Genomic DNA, 27080 nt, shown 5'->3' with positions numbered 1-27080 from the left:
GGATATGTTTTCACATTTTAATACATTTCACATGTGGCTTATGGTAACAGAAATGACACAAACAATAATAGTGCTTGGACTATTAATTAATTTGGCTACCCAACACACACATACTCATATACACTCTCACATTCTGGAGCACATTTTATGAAAAATTCCCCTCTTATTCATTAATTATACTTTCTCTGCCTTTTATGTTTTTTCCCATCCATTTCTCCACCGTTTCTGTGGTGAATTTCTTTTTTCAGTCCTCTTGAATACGAGTTGCCCCCTCTTCTGACACTGGACCCTCTCTCTTGTTCTCGGTAACCACCTCTGTGTATGTCACATCTGGGCTGGACTTCCTGCCTTTGGGAGGAGTCACAGCTAGCTCCGCCTCTGCACCCTCCTGGCCCTCAGCGACAGTGCGTTCCTTCTTCAGTTTGATTCTGAACGATTCTTTAGTGGGTGCTTTCTTAGCAATGTTTTCCTTCAGCCTCTCGCTGCTCTGACGTATCTTCTCTCGCTGCTCGGTGGGCACTATCTTCTCACCCAAGTTGTTGAATTTGGTTCCAATCGACTGGCCCGTCTTACTCAGGCTCTCCTTGGTCTTGCTGAGGTTATCCCGCGTCTTATCGCGGGTCTTGCTCATGTTCTCTTTGGAGAACGCAGCTTTGATGTTCTCAATGCCTTTTAACCCGCTCTGTTTCAGACGTGCACCCCGGGATGACTCCGCCTCCTCTACCACCATGTACTCTTCATCAGATGATAGGTCAGCAGGGATGTCATACTCATCTGGCTCCACCTCCAAGTTAGCAAGCCCTGCCCCCTTGGGAGTCTTGGTGACAGCAACAGAGGGAACTTCAGTTTCACCCTGCAGTGACACAGACAGTAGAGACTATTATTCACTAGAACACACTTTGACTTTACCACTCCACTACCAGAAGGTCATGGAGAAGAACGCTGTGCTGTTTTGTGTGATATATAAAACTGTACATGATAAAAGTAACAGGTTTGCTAGAGGCCTGGATTTTTTTATGCTTTCTACCAACAACGTCAAACCAACAAGATGCCAGAATCATTGAGCTGATTACTAAATATAATTTTCAATATTAACATTTAAATTTAAAGGGATAGTTTACCCCAAAATTCTGTCATCATTTACTCACCCTTACTTGTTCCAAACCTTTAAGACTTTCACTCATCTTCAGAACACGAACAAACAAAAAATGAAACCTTTGAGCTTTTTTGTGTCCCTACATTGACAACCTACACAACTACTACTTTCAAGCCAAGAAAGGTAAGGCATCATAAAACTAAACCATGTGACCTAAGTGGCCAACACAATCTCACAGCAATTTGTATGTATTTTACAAGGTGGCTAATTCGTATGAATTTGTACTACCTCACTTTTAGCTAAATCATACGTATTTGATGAGTTGGTCATGACAAACCCCTAACCCCGCCTCTGAAACCTAACCATCACAGCAGTAGACAAGTCATACGAATTCACACGAGTGAGGTTGTAAGAATTAGCCACCTCTTACAAATATGTATGAATTGGTCATGAGATAGTATTTCATAATAAAAAACATAATTTACCACTATTTGCAAAATATTAATCTCTAATGCACATTAATGAGAGTACCATGACGCATGCATATTATGTTGATGCAAGAGCAGACATTGTTGCATTTTTTGCCCAAAAAATGTAATTATTTCATTAATGACTCACCCTAATGTCGTTCCAAACCCGTAAGACCTCCGTTCATCTTCGGAACACAGTTTAAGATATTTTATACTTAGTGCGAGAGCTTTCTGTCCCTCCATTGAAAATGTATACGGTATACTGTCCATGTCCAGAAAGGTAATAAAAAACAAAGTAGTCCATGTGACATGGTGGGTTAGTTAGAATTTTTTTGAAGATTAAAAAATACATTTTGGTACAAAAATAACAAAAAATACAACTTTATTCAGCTCAGCACTGTCTTCTCTTCCGGGTCTGTTTTCAATCCGCGTTTGCGACCCTGCTGACATGTTACTGTTACCTTGTGACAGAATTTTAATTTTTGGGTGAACTAACCCTTTTAAAGTAGTAGTTGTGTAGGCTGTCTAAAAGATAATCATTGTGTTCCAAAGATGAACGAATATCTTACGGGTTTGGAATGAGATAAAGGTGAGTAATTAATGACACTTTTTTGAGTAAACTGTCCCTTTAAGATTTAAATTTATTACATGTAACTTAACGTTATTAAATTGAAACATAAATATGAATGGTGAGCTCTACCTCCTCTTTTATCTACCAAAACAAAAACAGAGACATTTTAGGTGCACATTTACCGGTAACGTTAAGTCACATTATGTGAGTGAGCCAAACGAGTCACACACGCAGCAGGAATCAGATTTCATTCATCACAAGAGCAGAACTGAGGTAAGCACGGCAGTCATTTACAGAGCGTGTCCAGTCTGGCACGTTTTCAGATCGCATACGAAAGCTAAACTTTTATAGGAATTCATTGAAGAGTTGAAACACTCACTTTTCTCTGCATCGCTCCGTTATGAATGCCCGAGGCCGGTGACTGACTCGTTCGCATTTACGTTCTGTGAGTGAGATCCCGCCCCTTTGTGCGAGCGTCTATGTGTGCGAGTTGAAAACATGCGGAACTAGCTCCCTCTACTGCCTGGAGTCTTTCGGTTCCGGCAAAAAAATAATAATCCGTTGATGCAAAATGACGATATTTATTTAACTGGAGGATTTTTTTCCAGAAAAAAAATGCAAAATTCTCTCGTTTCAGGGGGATATGATGGGGGAAAGGTACATCATCTGAATATACTACCGGTTTCTAATGATACAAAGCTTAATGCTAAATCACTGTAAAAAAAATTAAGGTCTCCAATTGAAAATTTTCAAGTAACTGATCACATCTACATTTTTCATTTGGCCGAATTGAATTTTTCTGAATTAAATTGAAAATGTATCGGTTCACATAATTTAAATTCGGCCAACTGAAAAATGTCGATGTAATCAGTCACTTTTTTTTTTTTTTTTTTTTTACAGTGTGAAGTAACCCTTTATACATATATATATATATATATATATATATATATATATATATATATATATATATATATATATATATATATATATATATGAAAATATATATATAATGACCATATACTGAAAGTCAGTGGAGTCTACAACATTACACCCTATTGACTTTCATTGTAAGGTGAAAAAAAAATCTTGGAATGACATGAGGGGGACATTTTTTTATTTATCCCATTATAGTGTCAGCTGTTACTTTTGGAAGGTCTGCCATGATGATGATGATGCATATACGATTATGTCTAATGTACATTGAACATGAATAAGCTGAAAACTAAAATCACCATAATATTAAAGCTACACTGTGTGATATTTTCCCCCATCTAGTGGTGAAAAGGTATATGACCATCCAGTAAATAATAGTTTCTGTTCCTCTCAATTCTGATTTCGTTTTAACTCCTACGGTGGCCGATTTAGTCCAAGATTAACATGTTTAACATGGTGCCATTGAGTGTTAAAACGTTAAAGGCGGAGCTTGAATTTACGGATATGTCCCTCTTTGGCTAATGTACTTTCAAAAGGGAGGAGCAACATGGCGACCAGCATTCGAACCCCTCACCCGTATGTATTTTTAATGGCATATTATAAACTTACGAGAATACTTTATTACTTGAAAGAAGTAAATATACATTAATGAGCACATATTTTTGAAAGAACTAAGTGTTTTTAGCTAAAAATAAATAAAAAAAAGTTACACAGTGTAGCTTTAAAACAAAGTGTTTGGTCATTTTTGATAAAACGGATAGTTCTGACTGAGCCGTGTTCAAATCTGTTGCAAATAACAAACATAAACCTCTGCTCCATGTCGTGCCTAACAACGCCCCTTGGCTATTCTAAATTCCCTGTGAACCATATCAGTGTCAGTCTCATCCTGTTTAAGTGGGCGGATCTAGGCCATTACAATCAAAGTGGACTAGATTTTATGCCAGCCTAAAGTCTGGTTACTTGAGACTACCCTTCCCCAGAGGACATTTTTGTAGTCTGTAAGAATGGATGTCTATGTATGTGTATGTATTCAGGGAATAACCTTAAAGAGTCTCTTCAGCTGTGTTCAGCATCTCTATATTAGGAAGGCTCAGAATAACTACACACAAATACACACTCTCATACTCGCACACACACTCTAACAACCTAATTTGTAACATATTTTCTCTAATAATTTATAGGTAGCACTTTATTTGAAAGTCCTGTTTCCCATGTACATGTACTTTTTACAGTAATAACAATAACTGGGTAATAATAACCCTGAAGCTAACGCCTAACCATAACCCCTGTAGTTACCTTATATTACCCAGTATTTTCTTAGGTAAATACACTGTGAGTACCTATAAGTACACACTGTAAAATAAAGTGCAACCTATTCATGCTGGATATTGAAGTATTGCACTACACTGTGAGGAGCCGAATAGACAAATTTGCCAGCATTTGTGCCAATCATAATTTGTGTCCATCCTTAACAACACATTGGAGGCGCCAAATGTAATAGTTTGAGAACAGATCATTGATAAACCACATTGGACTACAACTACTAATCTGAATATTCAGCCTCTGTGGTGGTAGAGGTCCAGTATCACTCTGGAAGTCTCTTGAATTGACAAAAATATCTTTATTGTCATCTGACACACTAAAATAAATAGGTAAACAATCAGCTCTCGAAAGGAAATTCTCAAGTGAGCCCCTATTGCTATTGCAGCAGGTGTCATTATGAGATTACAGAGCCAACTTGCTGTTAAATCCCCAAAGGATAGATCTTCACAATCAATCACCCAAAAAGTTGCGTCACATTTACAGTTGTTTGGTGAATTTTCACAAGGAAAATCCAGTCATTTCATTATAATTTCACAATATTTCGCAAGGGATTCAAGTGTTGACCAACAAAAGCAGCTTTGTTTGAAAGTAACTTCTGTGTGAGCTCTGTTTAATAAAGTGCTACATTTTTGACCATAGATAATGAAATATAAAATATAAAAGCTGCCTGTGTAATTTCACCAACATTTTGCTAATATGACAGAACTTTAACACGCATGCATCGGTTAGCACAGGGTTTACCTGGTAGATAACAACCCTAAACTTGTTGCGTGTCAGCAGCTCATCCTGTGTGGTTTCCACCTTCTTCACACGCACGTTCTGTTTCTCCACACGTGAACGTACTTCTTTAACGTGTGTGCTCACGCGACGGGCTTTCTGCAGCAGTTTGTCAACGGTTGTTGCTGTGGCGCCATGGTCATGAGCTAGTTTTATGAGCTCAGACTGGACAGCGCTCACAGAGCTTTCGAGCTGCTGCTGTCGCTCCTCCATGCGCTGCTGGCTTGCCTGGACGCCATCGATGATCGTAGAAACGCGCTCCAGCAAGGAGAGAATCGACAGGGCCGAGACGGGCTGCCCGGATTCATCCTCGACCCCCAATATGACATCTCCTCTCTTTTCCATCTCTGATTCTCCTTTCACACGTCCCTAAAAGTAATGCTACCAGGCCAGAGATGGGTAAGGGGCCAGGCGGAATCAAACAAAGTGCAGAGAGAAACTGACACTCCAAGAAAGACTCCAATGGAATCTGACAAACTCCACCCCGCTTCACACAGATAGATATAAATGCATGGATATAAATACAACTGTAAGAGGATACTAAGACATTTTTGGAAGCTGGGTCACAGAAGCATTGGAAAGCCCCATTAATGCATACATTCCCGTATCGTGTGCATGTGTTATGTTGTGATATGCATAATATGTGTTGCATTCTCAGCTCTGAAATATCTAAAATGACACTGGCATTGATCTAGACCGCAAATGTGTGTGTTTGTGTGGTGAGGTGGACTTACTTTTATAAATCTGCCCCCCTGTGGCATACAGTCAACTCAACTGAAGCCAACAGCTGAGGAACGAACACACACACACACACACACACACACACACACACACACACACACACACACACACACACACACACACACACACACACACACACACACAGTGTAAACTGACCTTGGAGGTGTTTCAAATTGGTGTTTTGACCTCTGACCTCACATTAAGGCATGCGAAAACTGCATCTCCCAGCATGCATTTTAAGTCGCTGAGGAAAATACACTAGTAGAAAATACCTAGAAGAAAAACACTAAAGACATCACATTTTTCTTAAAACTTTACAAATTTTACTGATTTTAAACAGATTTGACATGCAAACTTTCAAAGGCCTTTACATAATATGAAGTCACTTGAATTACAAACTGATTTATAAGACGATGATTGATAAACATACAGTCACACAATATGATGACCTGCTTTTTGAGAATTGAGTTGTAAGAGGTTTTGATTGCTTGGTTTTGGATTGTGCTAAATCACAGCTGCTATTGTCTCCTTTTTGCTTTGTTTCCAAAATGAAAAGATGGCAGTTTTCCCAGCTTTTTCTACCTTAATTTTCTATGTAGAATTAAGTTATTTCCTGTGAATGTGCGAGACTTTCAATTCATTAGCTGCCATAGGTAAACAACTAGAAGAATAACACAGTGCATTCAATGGTAAAACTATTTGTGCTACAAACCAGTGTGTTTCCGATTGATTACCATAATAAATCAAAATAAATTAAAATACCGGTATGCAACATCAAGCAGCTTAACAGGCTGTTTTAGTACAGCAAATCCGACACCAGAAGTCTCGCACATTCAAGTTAAAAATGGTTACACCTGCTCTTATATTAAAAATGAGGAGAATAGAAGGTAAAATATATATTTTGGCAGGAGTAGGCTTTACAAACATTCTCTGATATCCTTTAACCTCTGGCCCACACTGTAAATCTCTTATGGAGAGTTTTGACACTATTTTCCCCCTCTTTATTAGATATACTTTTTTGTATTTTTGAAAATCTGAGTGATCCATGCCAACGTTACAAAGCTATTGTGTTGTGGGTGGTTGCCAGGGCATTGCTATATAGTTGCTAAGGCTTTCTGGAAGGTGCATGTTTCTATGTGGTTGCTAGGGTGTTTTGAGCAGTTGCTTACTGGTCAAATATAAAAGAATCCACCCCAAGTGTCAGTAATATTCTGGTCCCAATGAATTGCTTGGGTCTCTTAGTTCGGTGGTTAAGAGAGTTCAACTCAGCAAATACTCACAACGCAACCAAAAACAGACACACACTGCAAATACTCACAACCCAACCAAATATAGAAACACACAGCAAATACTCACAACGCAACCAAATGTAACCAAATATTGCACATCGCAACCACACCAACCAAATACTGCAAATTCTAACAACGCAACCAAGTCTACAAACACGCTGCAAATATGCACAACACATCCATTACAGAAATGCGCTGCAAAAACCCCCACAACACAACCAAATACAGAAACATGCTGCAAATACTCACAATACAACCAAATATAGAAACACACTGCAAATACACACATAGCAACCAAATATAGAAACACACTGCAAATACTCACAACACAACCAAATATAGAAACACTCTGCACATACTCACAACGCAACCAAATACAGAAACATGCTGTAAATACTCACAATGCAACCAATTACAGAAACACACTACAAATACTCACAATGCAACCAAATACTTGTCTAGCTATCAGCAGACCAAGCTCAATTTAAGATTGAATATTGGTCTGGGGAGTCTGCTCTGTATTTTCAACTGCACAAGAGGTGTGATAAAGCATAATTTAAATGACTCTGTATGCAATTGGATAGTCCTTCAACCAATCAGACCACAAGAGGCGTGATAAACGGGTAATAACCCATCGCTTCTCTATCCGTCATCATGTTAATCCCGCCAATAGTGCGCCAGGTGGATAAGCCAGTCTGTGATTGGTTCCCGCAAAAGTATAACAGAAGCAGTAGAAATGCATGTACAGGTTTCCAGACTAAGTTGCAGGGCTAAATCAAATCGCTGTCAGATCAGGCTGGATTTACCCAGTCTAATCAAATACAGAAACAAGCTGCCAATACTCACAACACAACCAAATACAGAAACACACTGCAAATACTCACAATGCAACCAAATAAAGAAAAACTTTGCAAATACTCACAAAGCCACTAAATACAGAAGCGCACTGCAAAAACTCACAATGCAACTAAATATAGAAACACGCTGCAAATACTCACAACTCCACCAAATATAGAAACATGCTGCAAATACTCATAATGCAACCAAATACAGACAAGTGCTGCAAATATTCACAAAGCAACCAAATACAGAAACACTACAAATACTCAAAACACAACCATTAAGGAAACGCGCTGAAATAGCTATTCACAACGCAACCAATACAGAAATGTGCTGCAATTACTTACAATGCAACCAAACACAGATACAAACTGCAAATACTCAAAACTCACAACTTTTCTATTTGCGTGTTTTCTTCAGCTGCAGCACATTGAACTCTCTCGGCCACCATATCTTAGTCAGAATAAATATATAGCTATATGGGATTTGTATGCCTATTATATTGTCCTCCAAGTGAAAATAATAAATCGTATAGCTTTTGAAAGTAATAGCACACAATCTCCTTGAAAAAATGCATACAAACACCCTTGCATCATGCTAGCATGTTTTTGCGTGACAAGCGCCACATCAATATTGTTCATAAAATGTAATTATCTACTTAATGTAAACATTTCACCATGTGGATTTACTGCACTTGGACTAGAAAGAAAGTGAGGGAGAGATGGAAAAAGGCAAAACAGTGAAGAGGAGAGAATACTGGGAATGTAGAAATTTTAAAATATAAAAAACCCTCCCGGTGACAAGGTGGAGTAAGGCCACTGAAATATCAATGTTTAAGGATAAAATTCTTTCTAAAAAGATTCAGCGAGAGTGTACAGGTGTTAAAGTGTGAAGACGCTATTAGAGAGTGTGTATGTGATGTACGTGAGTAGATGAGCATGTGTGGTTAGGGACAAAAAAAGCTTTTTAAGTGTGTACACAGTTTGTGATATTCCATTTAAGTTATCAGCAGCTATACAATCCTGCGTCCTCCATCTTTGGGAAAGTGACCCAGGTTCTGTTTCTGAAGATGGGCTCGTGGCTTTTTTGGATGAATCCTAAAGGCAACAGTTTTAAGATTAGGCGAGTGTGTGCTATTTGTGCTTTTATTCTATAGTTTTTTATTTTTTTACATAACAATAATTTGGTGCATACTAATATGCATAAAAAGAGTTTTACCTTGTGATGCATATTATTATAGCGATGATGATGCTGATCTGTACAGCAGCAATGATAGCAGCAATCAGGATGTATTGAAGCTTCTGTCCATTGGGCACCACGTACAATTCATTGAAATCTCTTTGCTCACAGTGCACCCCGGAGAACCCCACATCACACCTAAACAATTGACCAAAACACATCAACCCCATATGCCTAAAGTCCTCTTCATTTGTACATCCAATTGAGATGTAATACAATATATGACTTGGCCATGTGTTGCATGTGTTATCATACCTGCATGCTGCCAAATCATGTTGCATCTCACAGGTTCCATGCACACAAAAACTGCTGTTGATTTCAGCACATGGCATGGCTCCGCTCACACTGACTCCGCCCACTAATACCTCTGAATCTATAGGATGAATCAAACATGTCATATCTGATTACAGAAATTTTTTACTACGTGTTTGCTGATGTATGATTTGTTTGTGCGTGTTTACCTGGACATTGCCCAAGGTGTTTGACATTAATCTGAGCTTGTTTCAAGCAGGAAGCTTCTCTGACCTGACATGGGTTACTGTAAGACTGGCCATCTGATCCACAAACTGGATTCATATTATATCCACTGCAGTCTATATTACATACACACCTGCACAGAAAATGCATGTTACCTGCATGTTTGCCTCTATAGCACCAAAAGGGTGTTTGTGAAGGAACTACAGGGGGTTTGTGAGATGAAAAGCTAATACCTGTAATTAATTAAAGGGTTAGTTTACCCAAAAATGAAATTTCTTTCATTAATGACTCACCCAAATGTCGTTCCACACCCGTAAGACCTCCGTTCATCCTCGGAACACAGTTTAAGATATTTTAGATTTACTCCAAAACCTTTCTGTCCTTTGAATGTAAGTGCATGCACACTTTACTGTCCACGTCCAGAAGGTAATGAAAACATCATCAAAGTAGTCCATGTGACATCAGTTGGTGAGTTAGACTCTTTTGAAGCGTCGGCAATACATTTTGGTCCAAAAATAACAAAAAATACTTTTTTATTCAGCATTGTCTTCTCATCCGTGTTCCTCAAATAAAGAATCCAACGGTCATGATTCAAGATTCGAATCCCGTTTCAAACTGCGGAAATCACGTGACATTGGCGATATGAATCACGAATCAATCTGCTGATGCGCGAACATTTGATTCTTTATTTAAGCTTTGAAAACAAATGCGGAAGAGAAGACAATGCAGAATAAAGTCGTATTTTTTGACCAAAATGTATTGTCAACGCTTCAAAAGAGTCAAACTAACTAACTGATGTCACATATGGACTACTTTAATGATGTTTTCATTACCTTCTGGACGTGGACAGCAAGTGGGCATACACTTACATTCAAAGGACAGAAAGGCCTCGGACTAAATCTAAAATATCTTAAACTGTGTTCCGAGGATGAACGGAGGTCTTACGGGTGTGGAACGACATTGGGGTGAGTCATTAATGAAAGAAATTTCATTTTTGGGTGAACTAAAAATTTAAGTCTTGAGAATTTCAAGGGTTTAAATGTTTGAAAATGAAGAATTTAAGACATTAGTATAAAATATATATATTTTAAAGTGCAAATGTAATTTACATGTAATATATTCTTTTAATTTTGTATAAGTTAAAACTACTACTACTATTAATAATAATAACAATCATTTTAAGGTAAATATCAAGTCAAATATTTTACTTTAAATGTATTTGGCTGTTAAACATTTTTTGGAAACTCCTGCTTTAGTACACACACACACACACACACACACACACACACACACACACACACACACACACACACACACACACACACACACACACACACACACACACACACACACACACACACACACACACACACACACACACACACACACACACACACACACACACACACACACACTTGTGCATCTATGAGGACATTCCATAGGCGTAATGGTTTTTATACTGTACAAACTATTCTATTATTCTATCATCTTACACAAACCCCTAAATCTACAGAAAACTTTCTGCATTTTTACTTCAATAAAACATAGATTTACATAGACTTGGGAAATGTCATAAACAACGTGTACATATACCAGTGTGATACCCATGTCATTATACAAATTTGTGTTCTCATAAATAACACAAACAAGATCACACACACACACACACACACACACACATTGACCAACCAAATGCCTTCAGAGTCTTCATCACACTCTGCTCCAAACTTGCAGCTAGAACACTTAGAGTATCTGCTGGGATCCAGTCCTGAACTTTCCAGATCTACACAAAAATATGATTTACATAAGGTCTCATTTTACATTGAAAGTCACATTTCATTTTTATTTGGGTGTAATTAATATCATACAGCGATTATGATCACATTTCAAATTCCCTGGACCATTAAGCTGCTCAAAACCTTAAATGTTTCTGAAATAAGAAAAAGAAATAGCATACCTGTATCTCCTGATGCTGATTCAGCATCTAAGAAAAGGGATACATTTCATGTAAATCGCCTTGTAATAGTTATATGTATATATGTATTACATAGTGTACAGAAAAAAAATGTATATTGTATATAAGTGTGGAATACTGATTTTGCATTTAATTGCTAAGGGCTTTGAAAAGGCTTTGACTCTTTTTTCTCACCAGGATGACAGTGTCCTTCTGTAATTACAGTGATTCTGGTCTGCTGTTCACAGGCAGCTTGTCTTAGGAAACATTCACTATGATATGTGTCACCATCAGACCCACATACTGGAGCAAACCTCTGTGGACACTGAAAGAAACAAACACCTGAGTCCAGAAACCTGCTTAATCAAGGCAATAATCTAGAAAATGTTCTCAACATCCTTAGCTGTAAGCTGTATAATTAATTTCATAATGTGCAGAGCTTATTGTGGCAGGACAAAAACAAACCTGAAACTGACAAAGACACTCCAGGTGTGATCTGTTGTCCCTACAGATTCCTCCAAATGAACAGCTATATTCATCACACACATGAAGGTCAATTTTCTTCTCGCTCATACCTAAAACAAACACACACCTTTGTCAAATGCATCACGTGTTATGTTTGTCCACACAAAGATAGTACAACCTGAAAACCTCATCAGGAGGACTAAAGGGGAGAAGTGAAGCCGTATAAAAGGATTAAACAATCTGTTTTGACAAGTAGCTAAAAAATGTTTGCGGTACCAGTCTTCATTAGTCTTTATTACGAAAAAAATATGTCGTTTTTAGTACATAACATCTCGATATTACGAGAAAAAAGTGTTGTTAAAATGACATATCTCTTTATTACGAGAAAAGATATCGTTAAAACGGCATAGCATCTCGTCTCGTTGAGGGGGGGGGGGGGGGGCAGCAATGCGTAGAAACCAGCTAAAACTATCAACTTGATTTGAACTTTGTTGTTTTTGTTTATCTGTTTTTCATCAATTGTAACATCTAAAATCCTCCATGAAGTTCCGAGGACAATTTCTAATGTTTTCCTAAACTCGTAATGTTGGACTCCAATTATTTATTTTCAGTAGGACAATTGCATAAAATGTAAAATCACTTAACATAAAGAGATTACCTTTTTGTTTTTGTTTTTTAGGAAAGAAAAAAAACATTAGGCTACGATAAAATTAACAGTTAAAGTCAATGTAATAAGGTCTGCACTATGCACCATAAAGACTGTGTGTGTTTGTTGTGTGTAAGTTAGCCCAGGTTATGTGCGCACCTTCACATCCTTTGTCATCTTCAGTCAAACAGTCGCTCTCTGCGTTGGACGTCAGGGCCCCGGGCATCTGCACGAGGACCAGCAGCCCGAACATCGCGAGACAGCGTCCAGCACCTGCGGCGCACGAGCCACCGGACATAATGCGACTAAATACGATGATTCCGCGCGACTGATACGGCTGTGCGAGCCAGATGACGCGGAAATGTTGGTTCACATGAAAGCTGATTATGGCTCATTTCTTCTTGTCATCGGCCGGGTTGAAAGAAGGGCCAGTGACCCGATACCTTTAAACGCATCACACCAGCTCACGCGCTCCAATTATCCTATAGTGTCGCGCGCGCAGAAACGGCATCAGTTTCCTTCCCTTCCCTTCATCTGCGCTAGACGGACACAGAAACAGGGGAGACGGAGATAGAGGGACTCCACAGCAACCAAATAGAATATGGTCACGTGAAACCCTTTAGCCTAATGGTTAGGGGGAAAAAACGGTCACCTTTTTTCAAGATATGTTGTGATTATTTGCTTTGCTTTAGCACAGTAGCCTAATAAAACAAATGTATTTGAATATTTTATAATTATGTATTTAGAATAGCCTCCTAATGGCTAATACTTTTTCTTGCATAATTAGCCTACTTTATGAAATATTCTTAGTCTAATTATTTTGAAAGCATTCTCAGTTTACTGCATTTTTACACAAGTGTCAAAAACCTTTCACATACTGTATCTTTCCAGGAATGTTTCTTCTTTAAGACTTTACCGGAGTTCTTCTCGTGAGATTCATCTGGGAGTTCCATCAAGTTTGTTCATTTCAGAAATAATGAGATCTGTTATGTTTTTTTCTTATACTCTTTTTTTTATAAATCCACCATCACAAATAGCCCATGATGATCTCTTTTCTTGAGACCCCCTTCTTTTAATATAAAGGCAGCCAAGATAAAAAAAAAAAAAAGCCTATTTGGTTTGGTGTACATACACTGTAAAAAATTATTGTTGTTTTTTGTTGTTTTAAATTAAAAAAGTAAGTAACCTGGTTGCCTTAAAATTTTGAGTTTATTGAAATTAAATATTTGAGTTGATACAATGAAGGACACTTGTTTAATAAATAGAAACTCAAAATATTATTGTATCTAAACCACATAAAAAATTTAATAAATCATGAAAATAGCACTATTTGGCCTGTTTCACTGCGTCATCAGAAATAAAACACACAAAATTACCCAATATGTTTACAAAATCTTTTAATAATATTTTTATAAAGGTTGTCGTATCTCAAAAAATATTCATTGTATTAAATCAAAAATTTAATTTCAATGAACTCAAAATTTAAAGGCAACCAGGTAACAGTGTGTATGTTATATTTTCTCTAAACGCCAATAATGTAAACTTATTATTATTGAAAATTGAGTGTTTATTGGAGTGGTCCAATACCCTAGGGCTTTTGATGCACTTGAACCATGAATACATTAAAAAATTGACTGGATTCAAAGAGTTTTGTGAAAAAAGTAACAAATCGTTCCGTCGCTGGTCCCTTAGGAATGAATGAAATGCTTCAGTATACATAGAAAAACCTAAAAATGCTCAACATTTAAACTAAAAATGCTAAAATTTTACCAAAAAAATATTTTATAATGTCAACATGCATCTGAATGCAAATTGAATGATCTGACTTTAGGACCCAGCGAAACAGCTCATCTGCTCTATATAAAACTATAAGGCCATCTGGTGGCAAGAGTCATGAAATATCATGTTATATTTATCACTATTTTTTACAAGAGATCGGCAAAGACACCCAATGTAAGATATTTTGAGCTGAATGAAAAGGCATTAACTTATGCATATAAGAATTCGAGTAGAAAAAAATTAAGAATGTGCTTAAATTATAATTTAATTAGGTTCCCCTTACACTGTTATACGGGAGATATATGGAAAAATGTTTGTAACCAAGCATATAGCTACTGGGTGCCGAAATCTGCTTGTTACAAAAATTCTTCCAAATATCTAAATTTGTGTACAGCAGAACAAAGAAACGCATACAGGGTTGGTCTGGAATAACTTGAAAGTGAGTAAATGATGACTCATGAATTTTTATTTTTGGGTGAACTATCCCTTTAAGTAACTACATATAGGGTCAAGATTAGAGTTTGGTTTAGGGTAAATTGAATGTAATCATAATTTATGTTTATCACTAGTAGCCTAACTAACTACATGTAACAATGATACCGTAAAATAACATGTTACCTTTATTTATTTGTTAAAAATCTAGTAATTTAAAGGTACATAAAATAATAAAATAAATTCTCCACAAAATTAAAAATAGATACAATTATCAAAATGAAATAAGCTTTCTGGATAAAAAAAAAATTAAAAAAAGTATTGTTATGAATTGTGAGGGAAGGATCAATTAAATTTGATATTGTTTGGTGCTTTTCACTGACTATATCAAGACCGTTAAAATTGACAGCCCAAAAATACAGGCCTGGCCTAATAAAATAAAAAAAAAAAGATATAAAAACATTTATCTCTCAAAGTATATTTAGAGGTCCTATAAAAAAACTTCCCTTTTTTAAACTCTAAAACTGCAAAAGGATTTATTTTGGGGCTAGTCTGTATATCTTTATAAATAGCTAAATAAACATCTGTTAATCATGTCTGTGTGTTTGAGATTTGTTGCTGGGCGTGAGTGTGTTCAGGGATTATGCTTAGCCGCATTATGAGTCCATTTGTACAACATACACAACCTTTATCTGCATCTGGATAGACACAGGTGAGCTAGCTAACCCTTTTGTAATGTGCCGTTAGGCTATAGGCCACAATGTGCATGGTCAGGTTTTCAGAATAATTTGCCTACCATTAAAAAAGCCAGTAAAAATTAAGCCCTCCCTGAACAAATATTTACCATAAGTGTAGTTTTTTGCGGAATGGGAATGTTTGACTAGGGATGAATCAGACAACATCGTGGTCATGTGACTACATCTGAACCAATGACATCAGCTTAAGGTCTACTTCTCTAAAAGCACCATCACCGGGATCACGGGGCGTCTCGCGTTTTGATGCGTATACTGTAAAGAGTTCTACCGTCGCATCGAATCAGTAAGTCTTCCGTTTTTTTTTAGTCGCCGTTAGCTCGGGAATGGCAGGGAAGTGAAGAGATGTGGCCGCGCGCTCCCCTCTGAAACAAAAGATACTCACTCTGTTTCCGGTTTTACGATGACGTTTTTTTGCACACGGTCTGGTCGAGGTGCTTGTGGTGTTGTGTGCAGAATTGCCGTCCAGAACGCGCTTACTTTCGAGCGTGGTGGGCGTGTGGACTCTCGGTAAGCTGTGCAGAGTGTTAATGTATAGTCAGTCCGTTGCGCGTGTAAAAATACGCAAAATACCGTCAGGACTGCAGAAATTATATGTGCACGTTGCAGGAAAGTACCAACTAGGCCGCGTGACGCCCGTTCTTCCACATCAGTGTTCCATCTGTTAGATTTGCATACTGATGTAATTGATCTCAAAATATAAACGACTCTGCAATCCAGTAAATAATCATCATGGTTATTGGCGAAATCATTGGCACTGTTATTAACGTGTATATGTGTGCGTGTGTGTGTGCGTGCGTGCGTGCGTGTGTTAGTGAAGCGCGGCGTGTTTCGATGATAAAGAAAAGTCAGTGATGGAAATGCATTAGTGCAAAATTCACCTGATTCCGATGTGCGCTACTTTTTTAAAAGTCTTACAGGTGAACGCTTTCCTGAAGCATATGGAGTTGTTTGCAATAGCGTATTTTATGAATAGGGTGTCCCACCATTACTTTACTTTTTACATTACAAAATTAGAGCCACAAATACCATGTATGTATTATTCTCCCTTAAAAGGATAGTTCACACAAAACGTAAAATTATGTTTTCATTTACTCACCCTCAAGTTGTTCCAAACCGGTATGAATTTCTTTCTTTGGCTGAACAAAAGCTGATATTTTGAAGAACATGGGTAGCCAAACAGTTGAGGGGTCCCATTTACTTCCGTAGTAGGGGAAAAATACAATGGAAGTCAATGGGGTGATCTATCAACTTTTTAGTTCCCCATATTCTTCAAAATTATCATCTTTTTGCAGAAGAAAGAAATTCAATGTTCAAAGTTTGGAACAACTTGAGAATGGGTTAAGTTAATAATTTTCATTTTTGGGTGAACTATCCCTTTAACATGGTTTTGGACTGTTCTACCTCAGAGGTCTTGAAAAATTATTGAGTGCCATTTATCAATAATTGTTTGTTTTGTTTTGAACTTATTGTTAAAGGGATAGTTCACCCAAAAATAAAAATTTGTTTATCTGCTTACCCCAGGGCATCTAAGATGTAGGTGTGTTTGTGTCTTCAGTAGAACACAAACGATGTTTAACTCCAACCATTGCATGATCGGATTTTTTTAAAGGGGTACTTCAGCGCTGGGAAGATGAATCTGTATTTAAACTGGGTCATCAATGCAGTAGAAATGTGAAATTATTTTTGAATTTGCTGTCTTCTAGACTGAGAAAAGACAGAAAATGTATTTTTGTCTCATGGGGATGAAAGACTACAATTCCCAGAATGCTTCGCTGCCCTGTGAGGCCATTCCCAACGCCAACAACTTCATTACTGTGACTGAGTTAGAGAAGACACTACAATTAAAAACTGAACGTGTGTGTTCAATATAATGAGTGAGTCACCGCGCGAGTCTCACAGCACTGAGCACTAACTGCAGGAGTGATGAGAGCTGAGGTAATCGCGACTACATTCGCGGCATACATTCACAACGCGAGTTCAGTCTGGCGCGTTTCAGTTCATGCCTTTGCAAGCTTAACTTTCATAGAAATGAATTTGAGAAGTTAAAAGACTTACATTGCTCACCATAGCTGCGTTTAAATGAGTGCCTGTAGCTGAGCTGAGCTCTGAGTGTGATCTCCATCCCCAATGCCGGATTCAAAACATGCGGAAATGGCTCCCTCTGCTGGCTGTAGTCTTTAGCCTCTGGGCAAACATTCCTCCTATGATGCAAAAATCGTCATTTTGCATCATAGGAGGAATTTTTCCAGAAATAAAATGCATAAATCTCTCGTCTCAGGGAGATATGAGAGGGGAAAGCACAATAATTTGAATATTCTCCAGGGTTTCTACTGATACAAAGCCATATGCTAATCGCTGAAGTAAACCCTTTAAACTTCATATCAGATTACTCATCTAGTATTCCAAACGCCATTACTTCCGTCGAGTAAGGACAAAAACCCTGCACAATCATAGATGTGTATATATAGATTCCTCATTAGTGCCTGCGTAGATCAGTCGAATGAGGGATCAATGTAAATGTGTGTGTATCACAAGGCTTAATATGGATTTGTTTTTGTTTTTTTTACTCTCATAGTGACTCATAGAAATACACCCCATTGACATGCATTATATGAGCAACGGTTGGAGTTAAAAATCTACATTTGTGTTCTACTGAAGAAACAAACACACCTACATTGTGGATGCCCTGAGGGTAAGCAGATAAACATCAGTTTTCATTTTTGGGTGACCAACTATATCCATGTAAGGGTCTCCTGCAACTTTTCATTTACAGCCGTCTTTAATTTGAATAAATATGTAATTAGGTTAAAATATATCCAAGTAAAATTCACCTTTACATGTTTAACATGCCCAAAGTGTGTGTTTTGCATATATGTGATATCAGTTGTAAATTTATAATACAATTTAGGTCAAAAGTTATTGACCTGTTTGTTTGCTGGAGTGAGATCCATTATTTTGGCAATCTGTTGAATTAGTTTTGAATTAATTGCAATTTAAAAATGAATAATTTTTTCATTGTTAACTACTTGTTTTTTGGTCATTAAAATTAATCTTTCCATTTTCATATATTGTAAGTAAAATGGGGGACCAAATAGATTTGTTTAGCTTTTATTCTCGGTTTCAGAATTGTAATCTTGACATTGGGGTGACAGTAACCAGATTTTTTCCCCCTCTGTTTTAGGATGCCAGCATGATTGACAGGTGGCCACGCCTCTTTCAAGTGTTGTCACTGACATTGTTGTGGGCATGTTCAGTGGGGGCAGGTTCAGACTGCACATCTATGCCCATTGAGACTGATGGTCGAGTAGCAGAACAGGCACAGCAGCTCCACCTACATGCTCTGTTTGACAAGTACGGCCAGAATGGGAGTATCTCTTTAGAAGGCCTGTACAACCTACTAAAGGGGGTGGGGCTAGACCGCATCCGCAAAGTGATGGTGCATCACCGTGGAAATGAACATAATCATACACACTCGCATGCTCACGAGCACACTCATGTGGACAAGCTCACCACACACACACATCCTGTCACCAGCAAGAAGGTGGGTATTGATCATAATGTTGAAAAGAGTGACCCCATCCCAAAAGTGCAGTCTGATCCTGCCACTGGGAAGAAAAGCCAGTCGGATGCCCACCACAATCTCTACGTGAAGATGAATCAGGAACTGACCACACCTTTGACTACGCCGTCCTACGTCACAAAATCACGGAGGACCAATCGCAGCGCTGACTATGATTTAACGCAGGACCACGACTCATATAACCACGCCCAGCCCAATGTAACACAGTCTAACCACACCCACCAGCTTGAGGACACACCCACCCATGTGCATGATGAGCATGGACACAGCCATACCGGTGAAGAGGTACACAAGTTACATGGTTAAGTTTTATTATATATTTTAATCTAATTTATGTAATTTAAATTGTATTTATTATACATATTTATTTAACCTTATTTATGTATTTATTTTTTACATTTGTTACACTGTTTTTCTCTCTAAACCCTAGTGCTTCCTTGAAAATCCCTGACACATCCCAGTCACATAAGTCCTGCTTTTTTTCTTTCAGTGTCAAAATGCCTCCACAATCCTGCGGTCACATGGTATGACAAAGGAAATGGGTCTGTCTGTCAAGGACTTCAGTTACCTGTGTCCTGCCCTTCTCATGCAGATTGATTCCAGGTCTTGTATCCTGCACAAAGATAACCATCCAGGTGAGCATTTGTGCCTGTAATTTACATGGTTGTCTTTTTGATTCACAGAATCGGTATAACAATTCACATTTTTCCCCCCAGATCATTCTCATCACCACAACCACCACCACCACCACCATCATCACCATCATCCGCATAATCACACCGATAAAGGTCCAAGGAATGCTTCAATTTACATCGGTAAGTAATAGTCAGCCACATTAATAAGTAGGTTCAGCTAATACAATCATTGTTATATCTGTGCATGTGCTTTTGGTTTAATTGTAATACATAAACTTGAGAATGCACAATATAAAAATTCTGTCCAATGAATTTTACGGTTGATAACCTATAAATGGCCCATAATAAAATTCTGTTTACCACTTGTCTAAATGAATTAAAAAATAAAACACAAAGTCAAATGAATCAGTATTAAATACTAGCCTGGGTGCCAGCTGAAATCAGCCCCACATTTGGGGTGTAAAATGTGTTATTTTGGCAAGATGGCCTGCTCAAATTCGCATTGATGCATCTATATATCACATAATAGTCGCTTGAAACCGCGGACATAGAAAACAACCTGCGGAAAAAACGCGGACTTGGCAACACAGTGCAGTTGAGCTCTGTTGACATTTGACAACTAACATAAGGCGTCGCTTCGTTGCTCTGATTGGTTGTAGGTCTATCCAATCGAGGTCTTTCCTGGTTCGGTTAAAACGCCCCATAATCACAGCCCAATGGAGCAGTTTCAGACTCATATTCTGACTAGAATTGAGTATGACTACGTCAGGCTAATCAAATACTACAAATGAATTGGAGTAGCCTGACGTGGTTGACGCATCTTCAAATGGCAACATAGTTCAACTGCACTGTGTTGCCAAGTCCGCGTTTTTTCCCTGTGGGTTGTTTTCTATGTCCGCGGGTTGATATAAGCGACTATTATGTGATATATAGACCCATGAGTGTAAATTTTTGCATGCAACCTTCCCAAAATAACACACATTTGACACCCTAAACAACTTTTTTTTCCGGAGGATAATTCTGTTCGGGGATAATTACTCTTCTATGGATTGAGGCCAGACCGAACTGCCAGACCTCAAACATTTGTGGGCGGGGCTAAATTCGGCTGGCATCCAGGCTAGAATTGGAGCATCACAACATTATAAATCATTATAAGATTTGCTAAAGATTGCTGTCATGAAATTATTTATAATTAGTTTATAAAGGTGAACTTTAAGTGACATTTAGATGGCGGATCAGATTAAATTTTCATGTGCAATTAAATATCCTATGTGTTGATACCGCTGAAACCTAACATGAAAATAATGGGCATTTTGCGTTTTTTTGGGGGATAATTTGAATTTCTAATCTAAGTGTGTGTGTGTGTGTGTTACAGCATGGGCAGGAGGGTTTCTCTCCATTACTTTGATCAGTTTACTGGCGTTAGTCGGTGTGGTTTTGATTCCACTCATGAACAGAGTTTGCTTCAACTTCCTGCTGAGCTTCCTGGTGGCCCTTGCAGTGGGCACTCTCAGCGGAGACGCTTTCCTTCACCTCATACCACATGTAAGACACTAACTGGCATTTGAATTAGGACTGTTGTTTTTATGTCCTTTTTGTTGTTGTTGTTTTTACCTTTTTTAAATCTGTGGTTTTACTTTATACTGTTATGATATAATTATTACCAGAGGTCCGTTCTTCATACATTGCTAACTCAGTTAGCTGGATTTGATTGAGGATTTGGATTAGTCTCAGAATATTTGGTTCTTCGATGCTCATCTTGGACTTGATGTCATAGCAACATGTCCATAGGCTTAAACCTACTCGGGAGCAGCCTTATTTCATGTTGGATTAGATTGAATCTTGAGGTGATACTTAAAATCTGTCCCAGCCACTGCTACTTTATTACAAGAATTTGTTACTGAACCAGGGGCAATAATAATTTTAAATAATGGTAATATATAAAAGTTTATTTGAAAATAAGATTATAATGTTGTTTAAAAGGTGCGTATAATACTTTAGGCACAGTCACTTGATTGAGAGATTTATTTGTGATGGAATAATTACTTTATAGTTGTATTTATAAAGTTTATAAGTTAGTTTGATGCAGGAGATGCAGATAACGACCAATATGTGAAATAAAAATGTAAAGGGTGTGCAAATACTATAAAATCGTGAATATAAGTAATCATGTTCATCAACTTTTATGTTGGTTTGGTCGTTTGGCTGTTTCCTTATAAAGGTCCAGAAATGTTTTTTTTTCTTCTTTTTTTTTCCTTTGTCAAGTTTTTTGCCAGGTGGCTTTTTTAATTATATGATGTCATTAAGTTGCCTTGATGCCAGCCAATCCCTGCATTGCTGATCGTGGTTTCGAGTATTGATGCATCTGCCCTCTTCAGGGAACATAAGAGTGCAGTAATCTTAGATAACTTAATCCAGATATTTTAATCCAATCCGCAAATTGTTTTGAGGAACCAAATTAGCCAGAGATCAGTTGTCACGATCAAAAAATCTGGGATCTGTCACATCATCTCAGATGTATTAAGCGAGGTACGAAGAACGGGCCCCTGTGCTTACATACAAATGCACATCCACTACCATTCAAAAGTTTGGGGTCTGCAAGATTTTTTATTACTTTAAAAGAAGTCTAATGCTCACTGCACTATAAGCATTGATTTGATCAAAATAAAGTAATAACAGTAATATTGTGAAATATTATTACACTTTAAAATAGCAGTTTTCTATGTTAATATATTTTAAATGCAATTTATTCCTGTGATGCAAATCTGTATTTATCATCACTACTCCAGTGTTCAGTATCACATGATCCTTCAGAAATCATTGTAATAGGCTTATTTAGTGCTCAATAAATATGTCTTATAAGTGATGCCTTGAAAAAAAAGCTTTCTTAGATAAATAGAAAGAACAGCATTTATTTGAATTAGAAATCTTTGTAATATTTAAAATTTCTTATTGTCTCTCTTAATCATTTTAATGTATACTTCCTGAAAAGTATTAATTTCTTTAAAAAAAAGAGAAGAAAATCTTAGACCCCACACTTTTGAATGGTTGTGTATATACATTTTTTCTATATTTTGTGAGATTTCTCATTGACTTCTGATTGTCGTCTGTCAGTCTCTGGGTCATAACCAGCATGGCCACTCAGAGCACCATCACCACGGTGAAGAGGAGGAAGAGGATTCCCTTCGGCCTGTGTGGACGGGGCTCACAGCTCTGAGTGGAGTCTACATCATGTTCCTCATCGAACACTTCCTAACTCTCGGCAAAATGTACAAAGACAAAAAACAGAAGGTCAGCGAAATGTACAAACACACAAAACGCATAGCTAAGATCTCATGTTTCATGTTAGCCGTCCTGTAAATCATAGTATTAATTCCCTGATCATTGTAACATAACAACAACATGGATGTTGCTTGGAGGTGTTACTTGAATTTCTGTGGTTCAAAGTATTATCTCTGTTTGTAGGTGCAGAAGAAGATTGATCTCACCACAGAAGTTTTGGAATCTGAGAAACTGCCGTCATTACAAGAAAATGACGTCAAACCACTTGATGGTAACTATATGCAACTTATTTGATGCTTGTTAATGTTTGAGGTCAAAATTAAACTCTTGCATATTTTTATAACATCAGCTGTTGAAACGAATGGTGGAAGCGCATGTGGGCATGTGGTGGCAGAGGAAGAAGAGGTGATGTTGGGGGCTGAGCGCTACTCCGACGTGGACTGTGAGAACAAATGCCACTCCCACTTCCATGACACCGTTGGCCAGTCAGATGAGCAGCATCATCATCACCATGACTACCACCACATACTGCATCACCACCACTCCCAGAACCACCACCCACACACGCACACACACAGACACACGCACTCCTACTCGCTACAGCACTTCCAGCAGGCCGGAGTGGCCACACTCGCCTGGATGGTCATCATGGGAGACGGACTTCACAACTTCAGTGACGGACTTGCCATAGGTAAATTTTACACGCATGTCTGGTTCACTATCTTTATGGGGACTCTCTATAGATAATGGTTTTTAAACTTTACAAACTGTGTGCTCTGTCTCCTTACACTAACCCTACCTCTAAACCTTCACATTACAGAAAACTTTTTTAAAATGAGTGAGTCGGTGTGCATTCAGATAGAAAACCATGAACGCAAGCAGAACAAATGAAACTTTGGACTTGCAATAAGTGTCCAAAAGTTTATGCATACTACAGTCTCTATTATATAGGCTTGGGATACATTTTTATTTATTTTTTGCGTGTGAAAGAAATGGCTTTGTCAGCCATTGTGAAAAAGCCATCCGTTTTTGTATAGATTTAGCAAATCACCCAGCAAACAGGCCTTTATAATCTACTTATGCAGTTATTAATATAATTTTTTTTATTTACACTATTTTAGATATTATTTTTTTATTTGTCCTCTAAGGGTTTGGTAATTGCATATACATTGTTTTTTTATACATTTGAATGTATATTACTGCATATAACAAGTAGTGTACTTTTAAAAATGTAATAAAGTATTTTAGCATGACTTTGTGCTTTAGAAAAAACAGCATTTATAGACTTACAGTTACATTTTGTATTTCAGGTGCGGCATTCACTGAAGGATTGTCCAGTGGTCTTAGTACCTCAGTTGCTGTGTTCTGCCACGAGCTTCCTCATGAGCTGGGTAAGACATTGTTTCTGTCATCATGGTGGCAGTTTTTGACATTAGAAATGTGTCTATTGCATTACTATAAAATGTTTTTTTTTCTGTTCTCACTTACATGCGTTATCTTCCTCTCTTATGCAGGAGATTTTGCCATCTTGCTGAAGGCGGGAATGTCAGTACGACAGGCCATCCTATACAATCTGCTGTCGGCCCTAATGGGATATCTGGGCATGATCACAGGCATTCTGATCGGACATTATGCAGAGAATGTTGCCATGTGGATCTTTGCTCTCACAGCTGGGTTATTCATGTATGTTGCTCTCGTGGACATGGTGAGTAACACAAAGAGAGTGAGGTGTACAGATTTAAAAGATTGTCTACTAGAAATACTACATTCTCAGCAAGCTTATCATTAACAAAAAAACAAAACAAAAACATTTTTGATAATTGAAATAACATTATTGGTTAATGTGCCTTGAAAGATTAAACCGTAAATGATTGTTGATTAATTAAAATTGTATGTTGATGCTTTGTGATTTTCAACTAAAAACAGAACACTTTTTAGTATTTTAGCTATTCATTTACATCACATCAGTGTTTTGGGTGTCTGAAAATGCAAACTTTTGAAAACTGGTTTCAAAGGGCAAGTTTTTGAAAAATGATACCTTTGCCTTTGTATAAGTTACAAAAATGCTAATTTGTGAAAACGGTGACATCATGTGCCTGCTTATTACATAAAAGTTCTGCATAATTTAGGGCATGGCCACTTTGAGTGACGGGGATAGCCATTTATCCGCTGTAAGTTAGTCGCCCATGTCCCGCCTCTTTGCCCATTGTCTGTAATCTGGGTTTAATGCCCAAGATGACAACGGTGAGCTCGTCTCTACACTTTGGAATCCTTTGGGTGACGTCACTGACACTACGTCCATATTGTTTTTACAGTCTATGGTCTATAGGTGCAAAGTGTTTCTTTAAAAAGTGACATAACCATCTAGTGGCCTGGCATGAATACATTGTTTTTAGTTGTATTTGTGGATCCGTGTGAAGTGAACAAGGATCTTTTGTTATGTTGACACCTGTACATAAATGCAGAGGAAAAACCTTTCAGTTTTTTGGTAAAACGTTGTATAAATGCACCCTAATACTGAAATAAAAATAAATTTAAACTATATGGTAATACTAAAAAAAGGACCAAAATATTAAAATGGAACCAGAAAATATAAAAGCCAGTTCAGAATATGTATTAAATACTTAAAAAAATAAATACTTGTAGTCATAAAGGAAATATTTTCAGTGTGGATAAAAACATGGTTATTTCCAGCCTATATTTTGTGATTTGTGTTAATCTAACTAAAACTTTGATCTCTTAAGCTGTTTTTCCTCTCTTTTGTGTGTGTGTCTGTGCTTTGTAGGTACCTGAGATGTTACACAACGATGCAAGTGAAGCAGGCTTCAGTCACTATGGATTCTTCCTCCTGCAGAATGCTGGAATACTCCTGGGCTTTGGCATCATGCTTGTCATTGCTGTTTTTGAGCACAAGATACAACTTGACATTGGCTTCTGACCTAATGGAATAATCTAAAGATGTCACTCCACAAAAACATCTGGGAATGTTGCAGAGGAGATATAATTTAGTCTGTGAAAAAGTAGCAGCATCTTAATATGCACGAATAATTATCGTCTTATATTTGTTGCTTGTGGGAGAAAAAAAGTACACATGTTGACTGTTACAATGTCAGTATAAAAGAGAAAACTTGAGTTGTTTTTATTTGTTTATTGTTACACAGTGTTACGGTACAGTACAGTAGCTGTTGAAGCGAGTTACATTGTTAATTTTGCACATGCTGTTTCTCTAACATTCCAGTAAAGTATTGTGTGCCATGATGCCTTCGTCTGATTTCTGTCTCAATTTGATTTGAAATTAGTGTATGGTGTAACTTTAGCAACATCTAATGGTGAGGTTGTGAATTGCAACCACCCAATGCTCTCACCCTTCCCTTTGGAAGCACATAGAGAAGCTACGGTGGCTGACGACACAGGACAAAGATGTTGTCGTCTGTGACAGCAGATAGTAGCTAGCTCTCTGTAGAGCAGTTTGACCGTTTAGGGCTACTGTAGAAACATGGTGGCACAAAATGGTGACTTCATTGTAAGGGGACACGGTGAGTGTAGATAGAAATGGCTCATTCTAAGGTAATAAACATAACGGTTCATTATATAAGGTCTTTATACACTCCTGAAAATATTATGTACATTATTTCTATATTTCAATATATCCTTATAATTACACACTGCATCTTTAATGTGTGTATCGGTAGAGTATAGAAGCTTTTGATATTGGACTGGGTTACTGAGAAATTACTATGGATGAAAAATGCACCGTAAAGTATAGTATATTATTTTGCTATAATACTAGTAAATG

General features: G+C 37.6%; 3 protein-coding genes across 6 annotated transcripts; 1 reads left to right on the top strand and 2 right to left on the bottom strand.

The window, feature by feature from the left end:
• Positions 1–3: 3 nt before the first annotated feature.
• Positions 4–5643, bottom strand: cavin4a (caveolae associated protein 4a). The gene is made up of 2 exons (XM_067453274.1): positions 5135–5643; positions 4–853 (listed from the first exon to the last, which is right to left on the bottom strand). Exons 1-2 carry the CDS (start codon positions 5513–5515, stop codon positions 245–247), a joined length of 990 nt encoding a protein of 329 aa, XP_067309375.1. The 5' UTR covers positions 5516–5643; the 3' UTR covers positions 4–244.
• A 2009-nt stretch (positions 5644–7652) lies between these two features.
• tmeff1a (transmembrane protein with EGF-like and two follistatin-like domains 1a) lies at positions 7653–13439 on the bottom strand. The gene is made up of 9 exons (XM_067452518.1): positions 12981–13439; positions 12176–12285; positions 11906–12035; positions 11714–11740; positions 11446–11539; positions 9741–9889; positions 9535–9652; positions 9259–9417; positions 7653–9137 (listed from the first exon to the last, which is right to left on the bottom strand). The coding sequence occupies exons 1-9, from the start codon at positions 13117–13119 to the stop codon at positions 9053–9055; spliced, it is 1011 nt and encodes a 336-aa protein (XP_067308619.1). The 5' UTR covers positions 13120–13439; the 3' UTR covers positions 7653–9052.
• A 2513-nt stretch (positions 13440–15952) lies between these two features.
• Positions 15953–26542, top strand: slc39a6 (solute carrier family 39 member 6). Of its 4 annotated transcripts, none has more exons than XM_067452508.1 (12): positions 15964–16070; positions 18363–18479; positions 18969–19652; positions 19858–20002; positions 20084–20182; positions 21378–21547; positions 23117–23293; positions 23468–23555; positions 23634–23975; positions 24595–24675; positions 24799–24989; positions 26070–26542. In XM_067452508.1, exons 3-12 carry the CDS (start codon positions 18978–18980, stop codon positions 26220–26222), a joined length of 2121 nt encoding a protein of 706 aa, XP_067308609.1. In that variant the 5' UTR covers positions 15964–16070; positions 18363–18479; positions 18969–18977; the 3' UTR covers positions 26223–26542. The 4 variants fall into 4 exon arrangements, with proteins under 4 accessions (XP_067308612.1, XP_067308609.1, XP_067308610.1 ...); XM_067452510.1 differs by lacking the exon at positions 15964–16070 and adding an exon at positions 16275–16294; XM_067452511.1 differs by lacking the exon at positions 18363–18479 and having other exon boundaries at positions 15953–16070.
• Positions 26543–27080: the final 538 nt, after the last annotated feature.

The sequence above is a fragment of the Pseudorasbora parva genome, chromosome 9 (genome assembly GCF_024679245.1).
Source record: "Pseudorasbora parva isolate DD20220531a chromosome 9, ASM2467924v1, whole genome shotgun sequence".
NCBI classification, from domain to species: domain Eukaryota; kingdom Metazoa; phylum Chordata; class Actinopteri; order Cypriniformes; family Gobionidae; genus Pseudorasbora; species Pseudorasbora parva.
The sequence above is the reverse complement of the archived record's forward strand: the minus strand, read 5'-3'. Positions and strand labels throughout refer to the sequence as shown.

Bases quoted from the DNA above. Each gene is read 5' to 3' on its own strand.
- tmeff1a (XM_067452518.1), bottom strand. From the start codon at position 13,119: ATGTCCGGTGGCTCGTGCGCCGCAGGTGCTGGACGCTGTCTCGCGATG. The intron at 11,540-11,713 runs GTATGCTATTTC...ATTTTTGTGTAG, and splicing joins ATCAGCATCAGGAGATACAG to ATCTGGAAAGTTCAGGACTG. The intron at 9,890-11,445 runs GTTGGTCAATGT...TTTTCTGTGCAG, and splicing joins GAAGACTCTGAAGGCATTTG to GTGTGTATGTAATATAGACT.
- slc39a6 (XM_067452511.1), top strand. From the start codon at position 18,978: ATGATTGACAGGTGGCCACGCCTCTTTCAAGTGTTGTCACTGACATTG. The intron at 20,183-21,377 runs GTAAGTAATAGT...TGTGTGTTACAG, and splicing joins GAATGCTTCAATTTACATCG to CATGGGCAGGAGGGTTTCTC. The intron at 23,976-24,594 runs GTAAATTTTACA...TTTGTATTTCAG, and splicing joins CAGTGACGGACTTGCCATAG to GTGCGGCATTCACTGAAGGA.
- cavin4a (XM_067453274.1), bottom strand. From the start codon at position 5,515: ATGGAAAAGAGAGGAGATGTCATATTGGGGGTCGAGGATGAATCCGGG. The intron at 854-5,134 runs GTAAACCCTGTG...GTGTCACTGCAG, and splicing joins TTAGGGTTGTTATCTACCAG to GGTGAAACTGAAGTTCCCTC.